Raw genomic sequence first — 12135 nt, forward strand, 5'->3', positions numbered from 1 at the left:
ATGAAAAAAAAAAAAAAAAAATGTAAAATAAAAAATTGTAAAATGAGACCGTCCGTCCGTGGTAAAGATGGATTTGATTTGTTTGTTTGTTATCTCTTTCTTCCCACACAGTTTTATTACACAACAAAACACGCACCAGTTTCATCGGGTCCACTCTAAAGCAGCCACTATATCTGCTTACGTGTCGGCTAAATCCAACGTCTGTCACATTAACGGTGGTTTTTGTGTGACAGGGCGGTGAGGTTTAGCACTCATTAAAACGAGTCGCAGGGGAGGGTTTTTACGCGTTTGAAGGTGAGTGAATAGATTCTGATTGGCCTGTGTTATCACCGCCCCAAATCCCGTACTACTTCTTCGTTTTGTCACGTATACCCGATATATATAAAAATCATATACTAGTTGATTTTGTTGACCAATGTTTCAAACTCCCACTATCAGAAACGTCGTGTGGTTTTCTTTTCTTGGTGCTTCGACAAAACAAGCTGTTTTATAGTAATACTGTGATGATAGTCTGTTAACTTATATACATAACTTTGTTAACACAAATCAAACTTCTTACCTTTTTTTTTTCTTTTATATATTTTCAATTGTAACAGTTATGAATATGATTGTGTTATCATATAAAGACAAGATATGCTGCTAAAACATGTAAATATAAAACGAGAAAATGCAAACACAAGGAAGAGACTAACGGATTTTATCAGCAACAAAAAGGGACAATGAATGCCATATAGTTATGTCTTTGGAGTTAATTCGCTAAAAGAGAAATTACTATGTAAAAACGCATCGTTGTAACTTCCATTAATAAACTCTACACATCTTCTGGTCGTAACAACTATGGTTATAAAAAATAGTCGATGTTTTAGTGGGAACTGGGAACACTTTACGGTTTCCAAATTATGATATGATTTATTTTTATAACATTGTAAATCATTTTGTACCTAATCCATAGTACAAAATATTCTTAAAAACATTGTTAACAAAGAAGTACTTGTCTGTCTTACACATCTGACCAAAGTACCTAATCCGAATTCTTATATCAATATGATATAAGAAAAAAAAAAAAGAACATGAAAATAAAAGTGTAACATGAAATTATTTGTTTTGGATCGGATTTTACCAAAACAAATTTCCATATCACTTTTTTGACTAGAGAGTATTGTTGACAAAAGATATTTTGTCAGCAGCTTTCACGAAATAATTATCTCAAAATTTTTCTCATTAAATAAGTCTCTTAGTAAAATTTACTTTTGACAGTTTCCAACGTGATATAAATCCATTAATAACAAACTCATTGTGAAAAAAAATGTAGACAAAAAGAGTTTGACCTTGTTGTTCACTAACTTGTGTCGTCGTTCAAGTACAACGCATGTGTGGGTGTGGGAAAAAAAAAAGAATATACTTAGTTTTTATTTTTTAAATACGCTTTTAAAATAATGAAAAGCCAAATAAGACCGATCAGGTCAAAAGAAAAGCCGTAAAGAAAATCCAACTTAATTATAAAAATAAAAATAAAAAATAATAATCTCTTTTACCAAACAAGATACAGAGACTTTTATAGAAAAAAATAAATAAAAATTTAATATTTTTTTCTCTTTCATCAAAGATCGATATATAAAAATTTAATTCTAAAATTAAATATAATAAAAACAAAAAAGCTTTCTTGTTGAATTGAATTGTACATTGGTTTAACGTAGTAGAGCGAGAGAGAGAGAGCACTTGTGGGGGGTTTTTTTTTTAGATTAGACAACGTAACTAAAACTGTTTCGTGTTTGTCTGTTTTGTTCTTCTTTCTCATCGTTGCGGTGCTTCTTTTTCTCGGGAAAATCCATTGTGGGCTTTCCGGGAAAGTTTTGTCAGATTCGTAAAAAAAAAAAAAGGAATTTTTTCAAAAAAGGAGGAAATAAACAAAAATCCACAGAAGCATCCAAACAGATTTTGTGTGTTATCCCCATTATTGAGATTCTTTGTGATCAAATTACAAATCGTTTTTGATCGTTTTGGCAAGAATTTATCTTCAAAGTCTCAACCTTTACATTCTTCTTTCAATTTGATCTCTTCTTTTTTCTTTTTTTGGTAAGTAAAAAAAAATCAAATCTTGCGGGTAGATTTAGTTTTTGATTCGGAAGCTCTTCTCTCTCTCTTTTGATTGTAATAATCCCAAATCTTTGTTCTTCTTCTTCTTCTGAGAATAAAAATTCTGACTTTTGCTTGATTGCTTTGTGGTTGAATCCGATTGATTTTGTTCGATCAAATCGGATTCAAAAAACCGATCAAAGTTTCAATTTTTTTTTGACGGTTACGGTTACGGAAGCAATGAAAGCATCAGGTTCGTTAGAGAGCTGGAGAGAATATTTCCGGCGAGGAGATTCCGATATATTCGGGATCATCGATCATGCGATCATGGTCGCTGCTACTGATTGTCCTAACAAATTCAAATCTAGGAGAGACAAAATCGCCGAGCTTTTGTTCTCCTGTAGAGTCAGTCGTTGCGTCGGATGCGACCACCTCGAGCTTTCTGTTCCCGGAGAGGACGACGACGAGGCTAATCTTGGAGCCGCCGGAGGGAATGGTGACGGTGGTGGAGCTGCGGCGGAAGATTATGAGGTTGGTGGTGGTAGTAAAGAGAGTAAAGCTAACAGTAGCAGAGGAGATAACAATCATATCGATGAGATGAATTTGAATAGTAATAATCAGATTGTTAGCAATTATACATTTGATGAAGCTGAGGCTTTGAGTGATGAGATTGAAGAGTTCTCTGTGATTTCTAAGGAGGTTGGTAGGATCAAAGAGATCTTGCTTAATAAAGAATTAGAGGTTTGATCTCTACAAAAGTCACAATCAATCTTTTTGTTAAGTTTCCATCAAAATGTGTTCTGATTGTTTTTGTTCTTCTTGTTGCAGCCAAACTCGGTGTTACTCGAATCTTTGAGACATCTTAAGTTGATGTCTTTGAATGTTGATATTCTTAAGGTTGGTTTCTTGGTGGAATAAGTTTTTGTTGATCTGGAAGTTGAGTGATGATGTTTAAAAAGGTTGTGCGATTAATTCTCGCAGAGTACTGAAATTGGAAAGGCTGTTAATGGCCTGAGGAAACATGGTTCTGATAAGATTCGCCAACTCGCTAAGACCCTTATCGCGTATGAGTTTTTTGATCTTTCCATTAAGCCATAAGTTTGGCTATTCTTTCTTACTCTTTTGGAATGTGAGATTGAGTTTTTTATGTTGTGGTTTATGCAGAGAGTGGAAGGAGTTAGTTGATCAATGGGTGAATACCACAAAGGAAATTGCTGGTAATTGCGCTCTCTCTTTACGATCCTTTGATGATGTCTTATAGGCTACGTACATGACTTATAATATATGGTTTCTTGAATTAGATCCATAGTGTTTGGTTCTAATTTTGTGTTTAAAAACAGGTGCTGAAGGTACACCAGAGTCTGCAAACCCATCTGTAGTTGATGAAGAAGAGGAGTTCCCATCGCTTCCATATGATGTTGATATCTTTACACCTGAACCAAACGGATTTGAAATCTCACACTTCTTTGATTCCTTAGACGTTGATGGAAGTGAGTTAAAACAAACTACTCTCTTGTTTGTTTGATACCATGTTTTAAGCTCATATGTTCGGTTGATTAAATCTTTCCGGGGGGGATGTTTGTATCAGATCCTCGTAACTCTGGGGAATACAACACTAGCCGAGAACACGAAAGAAGACCACAAAATATCGCCAAGAGAAGACCTGAGGGAACACAGATGAGGATACAAGATGCTCCTTTTAGATCTATTAAGCCATCATCAGCTACTGGTTCTGATGGGATTAGGAGACCTCCAAAGCAAAGTACAGATCAAAGGATGAAGAACGAAATGGTATCTGTTCACAAGTCTGAAAAACCCATGATCCAAAGGAAACCGCTTGTTTCAGAGCAGAAACGGAAAGCTCCAGGACCTCAACAAGAAGTGAGTGTGGAAACAAAGCTCTTAATATATTTTTTTAATCATATTCTTGGACACAGAGTTGATAGTGTTTTTTTGTTCTTGTCCCTTGCAGAAACATAAAGGTCTTGACGCAGATGAAAGGTTTGAGTTTGCAAAGAGGAAACTTCAAGAGAGCTACCAGCACCACGAGAATGGTTCGTTTCTTATACTTACATTCTTATTACAAGTTTTTATAATACATTCTGAGAACAGATGAACTGACAAGCATACAAATGTTTGTGATCTTGCCACAGCCAAGAAGCAGCGAACAATACAAGTACTTGAAATGATCCCAAAGCAAGGTAATGCACAGAAACCTCAGCTCAAGAGACCTGGAATGGGCAACAGGAATTGGACAAATGGGCGGAAATAGCTTCTTCTCTTTCAAAATGGTGAATAACACTCAATGGCGAAAGACATGATCACTACATATACGTACGTACCACACATATCAGCGATCACTGGTGCAATAAAAGGTAAAACAGATTCTAGCTCCACAAGCTGGAGAGATAAAACAAGCAGAGGAGAAAGAACAGATTCCAACATAACTTTTACTTTGAACATAACTGTTTACTCCTCTGTTTTGTTCTGTCTTGGATTCACCAACTGCAGCAGATAGGATCCCCACAATTATTGTTACTTTATGTGTTCTTCTTCTACTACATTCTTGAGACTTTTCGGTACAGTCCCGGTTTAGTTTCGGTTTTGGGACGCAGAGAGAGGTCCCTTTTTACATATGATATAAAAAAAACTGTAAAAGAAGGTAGAAAAAGCTCATTCGAATAGACCGGCTCTTCACCTAACTTTTGTATAGTAGTATAATGTGAAATGGTTTGGGACACAATAGAGAAATGATGACGACATTTTTTTCTCCAAATTAGTAAATATATTTAATGTTATGAATGTGATTGTGACCCAAATGTTGTTATATCATTTATGCATATGAAATTGAAAAATAGAAAACAAGATGCATTGCATTGAAAGGCTTAAAGAAGGTGGGTGGATAAGAAAAGAAGAGAAGAGAAAGGTGTTGGTGGTGGGAGTTAACGTGGATGGATAGGAATGTTGCATTGTGGTCTTTGTGCGTGTTTGTGTTATCATATAATATAATAGTATTGTTATATATATCTTGGTGTTACGCGTTCACGCATTTCACCACATGTACCACGTGGAGTTCTACACCTTCCAATCTTTCATTCTTTCTATTTTATTGAAGGAGAGAATAAAACAAACAGTTGGATACTTTGGATAGAGAGAAAAATCTTATTTATGGTCACGATTTTATTTTGTGAAAAAGGAAACGTACTTTTATAGTTTGATAGAGAAAGTAACCCAAACACCTACTATTTTGGACAATAACGAACGTAATGATTTTGGCATTGTTGGTAAATCGTATGGACAGGATGTATTGGTTGTTTTTGTAGAAGTTTAGCATGTGATGAAAATACAAAAACTGTAGTCTGTATACCAAACTGAACAGACATTATTAACGTTTAGCAAATTTCAAAATTAACAAGTTAAATCATAAGCTTAAAGTTAAACAAAAACCGTTTACTCCAAAGCTCTTAAGTTTTAAATCTCAAATGATACTATGGATGCAGCTAAATTTTTAGTAATTACATTAATTAGATCTGAAATTACATTTTTTGGGAGTATGACTATAAGATGGGTCATTATTATGATTAAGTGATAAATTATCCATCGAATCAACATGGATTTTATTACTAATTTAAGAATCAATTTATAATGAATAGTTGGCCGATTATACATATCATGTACTTTAGTTTACACTTATTTTTTATGTGAAACATTCTAATAGGATTAATGAATGACTCAATATAATGTGTAGCTCTTAGTTAATGATATTTGGTTCCTAGTCAATGGAATAGGAAGACTTAAATATAAATGAAGCATGTGAAGAAAATAAAGAAATATATGGAGTTGAGAAATTTTGACTATTTCGTGAATTGACCATAGCGATTACCTACAGCGGCGTTTTTTCTTTACATGCAGAAGTCGACATAAAAAAAAAGTATCGCATCGGTTCGGCCGACATATAATATTTTAGGTTACCATTTTATATATAATGTGCAATTTAAGATAAATAAACAGCTAATCTTTCCAAAATTCCTTACGTCGTAATCAATGGTGAGATAAAGAATGAACTCATGAAGAGTTGACAAATGAAACAATTAGGGAATAGTAAGCTCTATATTGCGGCTCAAAGGGGCTATCCAAATGCAAGATATTAGGTATCTTTAGGTAGTGATGATTGATGGAATCGTTTAGGCCCAAACTAAAAGAGTCTGCTCCAACATGCATATTCACTCGAAACAGTTAAAAAGGATTTTAATTGCTGTGGGATCTAAAAGGCAGATACAATATAATTTGGTATAATTACCATATCTTCACGTTTGATATTAACGTTAGTCCGCTGATTTTTCATCATTGAGAACGTTCACCAATTTTTTTTTTAAAGATTGATTTCACTTTTATAATATTAGTCAACTTGTTTGAGTTTGACTTGGTCTTATCTGATATACTCTCCGATCGACATTGTTCGCAAACATTAACAGTCTTAACAGATTTATGCGTACAAAAGAAAAAGAAAAAAAAAAAAGGAAAACAACAGATTTATGATTAGTTGATATAAAACCTTAACATTACTAAGTGAAATTTTCAAAGAATTTGAGTTAATTGTTGGAGTCTTAGGTTGTAATAAAAATGATTCACCATTATATTTCGTTAGGTTGAAGTCACCATTTATAACATCAAGTATGATTACATGTGATCATTCATACGAATCAGTATTTATAAACGTAACATAACTCTGAACTAAACTTGATTTTTTTGTTAGGTGGAATCTGAAACTTAATTGAGGAAATATATATATATTTTTAATCAACGTTCTCAAAGTATTTGAGACCAGTAAAATATAATATATGAGGTAATTCCACCGGTGTTCAGTGGGGAAATCAATTCCTAGTTTATTAAAAAATCAACATAATTTATTCACAAGAAATCTTGAAGAAGATAGTACAAAACTGTTTGTTTGAGTTTTATAAACAGTAAAGAGTAAATTGTTTGAGTTAAATGTTGATCAAATCACAACCAATGTGTCGCCCGACTCTTGTTGTAAGGATAAGAAGCATTTGTGTTCCAACTCCACCATCTGTCCTCCATCTGCTTGATCAAATCTGCACCTCCGGAAACTTTACATTTTCCGGTCGGAATGAGGATAAAACAATTACTCAGACTCTCCAAAAAAGAGCCAAAATAGAGTCTAAAGTCATAGAAACTGAAGAGAAATTAAAGCTTACCTTCCATCGATGCCTACGAGAAGAACATTGTTCTCTGATCCAAAACCTACAATGAACTTGGTAGAAGCTGGCAACGAGAACTGAGCAAACGACCGCTCATTCTCGTACAAATACTTCGGTAAGATCCCTGTTATGAATGACGACGAAGGCTCCGGATTAAAACTAAGAATGTCAGGTCTCAAACGAAATACATGGAGAGTCCCTTTTTCACTTGACGCAGCTACCCATTTCAGATTCGAAGAGATTGCAACGTTATAGATCTCTGCTCTTTCCATTCCTCTCCGAAACTTCACCAAGAAAACCAAACATATATATCAAACTACTTAAGCAATTTACAAAACATATATAATCACATAAAAAAAAAACCGCAAATATTTAGGGTTTAATATAAAATTTATAGGGTTAAAGTAATTTACCTCTTGTAAGAGAGTACCATCAAGGGCGTTAAAAATCCTGATCAGAGTTCCTTTCGTGCTAGCCGTCGCAAGTAGACTTCCATCGGTTGTCAAAGTCATGCAAGCAATATCAGAATCGTGTGCTTTGATAAATTTGATTACATTCCGTTTCAAGTCATGGACCTGAACTTGTCCTGGATGAAACCCGGACAAGCCAAGACTGCTTTCGTCTCCACGTGAGAGACGCAACACAATCCTTTCGGGTTCACGATGGTTTCAATCAGACAATAAACCTTAAGGTTGTTGAAATTGTAGACATAGATGTTCTGTTTCAAGACAACCACAATGTGTTCTTTCGTCAGTTTCACGGCGACAACTTCTGACTTAAAAGCGAGTTGGCAGAAACAAGAGTTCATGTGGTCGTCCCAAACGAAGAGTTTGTTAGGAGGGTACTTGGAATTATTATAACCGTTGCCAACAAGAGCAAATAGGTTAGAAAGGAAGAGCATCTCAGCTGTTTTGAAGCCTGATTCGTGTGGAGCACGGCTGATGCTTTTCTTGATCATTGGGTTGCAGCTATACACATCGAAACCACCATCTGTTCCCACTATGAAACCGCTACAATCCTGGTTCCAAGCTACTGATAACACCTTCAAGTCACCCTTGGCTTCGTCACGTGGCGAATGGGAGGTTTCCGATTTCGAAAGCGTTAATATTCGACGGACTCCACGGACTGTGGAGATCATGGAATTCATTCTTTTTTTTCTTTTTCAAAACAAAACCACAGAAGAAAGAGCGAAGAGACGAGACGATATGCTTAACTTAGAATATCAAACGCTTCTCATGAAAAGTTGGGAAATCTTTTGTTGATAGTTTGGTACTTTATAAAGTGATGAAAGATTCCTAAATAGAGTATGAATAGGAAGAGACTCCAAACGATATCAAATCTTAAAATAATACTTTATGAAAATTAAAAACTAACAAATTAATATATATATTTTTTTTGATAAAGAGCAAATTAATATCAAAACTAGATCTGATGATCTCATTAAACAAAAACACGACTTCATCTAAAAACATATTTTGATAAATATTAAGATCACCTTTTCACACTCAAATTGTGTTTATCCCCTTTTTAATAAAAGGTAAGTACACAACTTCAAATTGGTAGACCATATAATATTAATATAGGTTATAACTAAAATTAATTATTTGATAGGTTATATGGATTAATTATTTGATAGCTTATATAGATTTAGGATTCTCCTTTTTAATAAAAGGGAAGTACACAACTTCAAATTGGTAGACCATATAATATTAATATAGGTTATAACTAAAATTAATTATTTGATAGGTTATATGGATTAATTAATTGATAGCTTATATAGATTTAGGATTCTCCTTTTTAATAAAAGGAAAGTACACAACTTCAAATTGGTAGACCATATAATATTAATATAGGTTATAACTAAGATTAATTATTTGATAGGTTATATGGATTAATTTTTTGATAGCATATATAGATTTAGGATTATGATCCTCTTAAAAACTAACTAAGATTAATTATTCGATAGGTTATATGGATTATTTTTTTGATATTCCAAAGAATCCCCTTTTTAATAAAAGGGAAGTACACAACTTCAAATTGGTAGACCATATAATATTAATATAGGTTATAACTAAGATTAATTATTTGATAGGTTATATGGATTAATTATTTGATAGCTTATATAGATTTAGAATTTTCTTTTTTAATAAAAAGGAAGTACACAACTTCAAATTGGTAGACCATATAATATTAATATAAGTTATAACTAAGATTAATTATTTGATAGGTTATATGGTCCTAAAATTAATATGTGCTATACTATAGGTTAAGTAATATAATTAGCAATCAATATACAATATATAATATTAAACACTAAACAAATCAAACAAAAGTAACAAACAAACATTGATTTTTTATCACACAATTTAATCCGCGTTATACCACGGGTTAAAATCTAGATATACTAGAATCAGGTCCGGCCCGCCGCACATTCCTATGACACAAACGTATTGGGCCTCTAATTTTTTTTGAAATTTTTAGTAAAAAAGTTAGGCCCAACTAAATATTTATATTGCAAATATAGGTCTCATTTTTCAAAACATTTAAGATTTGGTCTCAAATTTTAATCTTTATCTATCTATTATTCCAAAAATAGGCCTCTATTTTATGAGCTCTTAAGATTATATTTTAACTTTTAAAATTTATCTTATAAAATCCATTAAAAAAATGTTTACGTATTGGGCCTCATTTTTTGCTGGACCGGCACTGACTAGAATATATCTTACATAATAGATGTTATTTTCATAAGTCATATTCAGTATATGATTTCATATCATAGTATTCCATAAAAAAAAAACTTTATAAAAAAATAAAAAAATCACATACACGATATTTTAAATAAAAAATACTAAATAAACAAAAAAAAGAATTTCAACCCGTGCTCTCTAGCACATGTCATATTCTATATTAATATTTGTTAAAGCCATAAAGGGTTTTCATTAAACCTAAATGGATACAATGTTTTGAGTCAAAATACACCTTTGCCTTGGAAAATTTAATGAAATAAACTGAACCCAACCTACACTCACGGCCGACTTAAAAACGAAAGGGGAATGGGACTTAAATCAAACAACTTAGAGGGAACCGATCGATGACTCATGTGAATTGTTGTTATATGATCTTCCTATAGATTTGGGATGTCGAGAGAGTCGTTTGCCAAGCAATGGTGATGATGTATTTTTTTTTAGTACGGTTGACTCTCGGATGCTTTAGCCATTGGCGAGTTGTATGCAGTAGGCGCATAGGTCATTATCTTCACTTTGCTTCATTCGGGATTACATTCTTTTTTCTATTTTGTTTTGTAAAACGCCATCTAATCGTTAAAGCAAGTCCTCAAGTTTCGGAACAGATGATGTGTTTTTGTCCATATATTCAGAGATTTGAGAAGACAGTTGATGGTTGCTGCAAAATCATTCAATTGTAACAGTAAAAAAAGAACTCAATCATGAGTCTTTAAGGCAGAGGGGAAAAATCATAATACTAATGTCACTTCATAGTCAATCTTCATGGATTAATAAACCATCATTACCTATTATTCAATCAGTTACACCAAACCAACCTAATAAATTGAGAAGAACTTCAAAAAGCAAATCTCATAGTACAGACAGCCATACAGTGCTATATTCTCTCATAAATCAAATATTTTTGATCCTCTCTTCTCTTGTGTTCTTGACACTTTATGCACCTAATTCTGTTAAATGCAATTTATCAAATTTATAGAAACCCCACTTGCAGTGGTTGGTTTGGTAAATAATCTCTCCATACAAAATTCACACACTTCACTTTTTTAGTGGTGAAAAGTCTTGCAGACGGGTCTCTTCAAAACCCAACATAATTAACCTACTTTTTTGGTAAATGTTTGTGGATAACTGTTTATAGTATCAAAATATGCAACACAGTAGAATCGGACGACCAGTGAAAAATTAGAATACTAATTAAACTCATTTTTGCTGTTAATTTTTATAAACATTCTTGAATAATCTGATGATGAGATCGATCACTACCTTTATTTTCTTGATTTGCATGCTGTATAATGCAGAGCAAAGGAAAAAAGCAAAATATTCTTTAATTTTATAGTGTCTTTTGTCTCTTAAAGAACAAATGAAAGAAGCTAAAAATGGGATGCTTTTGCTTTTCTTTCCCTCCTTTCTTTGCGGTGTCTTGCTTTTTATTTTCCTTTACATATAATTTCGAATTTTGAATCTTACCTTTTTAATTTATTAAAAACAACTCATTATGTTTACTTAACAATGGATTCAAACCAACTAATCATTGATTTTTTCATCTTATTTGAGCTCACTTTTTCTTTTTAACTCTCTTTACCACATGCAAACAAAACACTAAGTACAAAACTTTCATAAGAAACTCAATTTTCTCTTTCACACACAGATCATCTCATGGAGTGAGTAACCAAAATTAGCTCAAACATGACCTCTTCTCACACTGTCTTCGCCGCCTCCACCTCCTTCTGCTTCCTCTTACTCGCTGCAACAGCTGTTTCGGTTTCAGCAGATTTAGCATCAGACGAACAAGCCCTTCTCAACTTTGCAGCATCAGTCCCACACCCACCAAAACTCAACTGGAACAAGAACCTTTCTCTCTGTACCTCATGGATCGGCATCACCTGTGATGACACCAACCGCACCAGCCGCGTTGTAGCTGTTCGTCTTCCCGGTGTTGGACTCTACGGCTCAGTCCCTCCTGCTACATTAGGCAAACTAGACGCTCTTAAAGTCCTTAGCCTCAGATCCAACTCTCTCTTTGGAACTTTACCTTCTGATATACTCTCACTCCCTTCTCTTCAATACCTTTACCTCCAACACAACAACTTCTCCGG

At 33.6% G+C, this 12135-nt stretch overlaps 1 protein-coding gene and 1 pseudogene across 1 annotated transcript; one reads left to right on the plus strand and one right to left on the minus strand.

Annotated features, from left to right (window-relative positions):
- Positions 1677-4836, plus strand: LOC104768709 (probable mediator of RNA polymerase II transcription subunit 26b). The gene is made up of 8 exons (XM_010492741.2): positions 1677-2817; positions 2905-2973; positions 3058-3140; positions 3241-3293; positions 3417-3566; positions 3665-3957; positions 4049-4130; positions 4230-4836. Exons 1-8 carry the CDS (start codon positions 2317-2319, stop codon positions 4346-4348), a joined length of 1350 nt encoding a protein of 449 aa, XP_010491043.1. The 5' UTR covers positions 1677-2316; the 3' UTR covers positions 4349-4836.
- LOC104772126 lies at positions 7076-8445 on the minus strand (annotated as a pseudogene).

This window comes from Camelina sativa, chromosome 20 (genome assembly GCF_000633955.1).
Source record: "Camelina sativa cultivar DH55 chromosome 20, Cs, whole genome shotgun sequence".
Taxonomy (NCBI): Eukaryota; Viridiplantae; Streptophyta; class Magnoliopsida; order Brassicales; family Brassicaceae; genus Camelina; species Camelina sativa.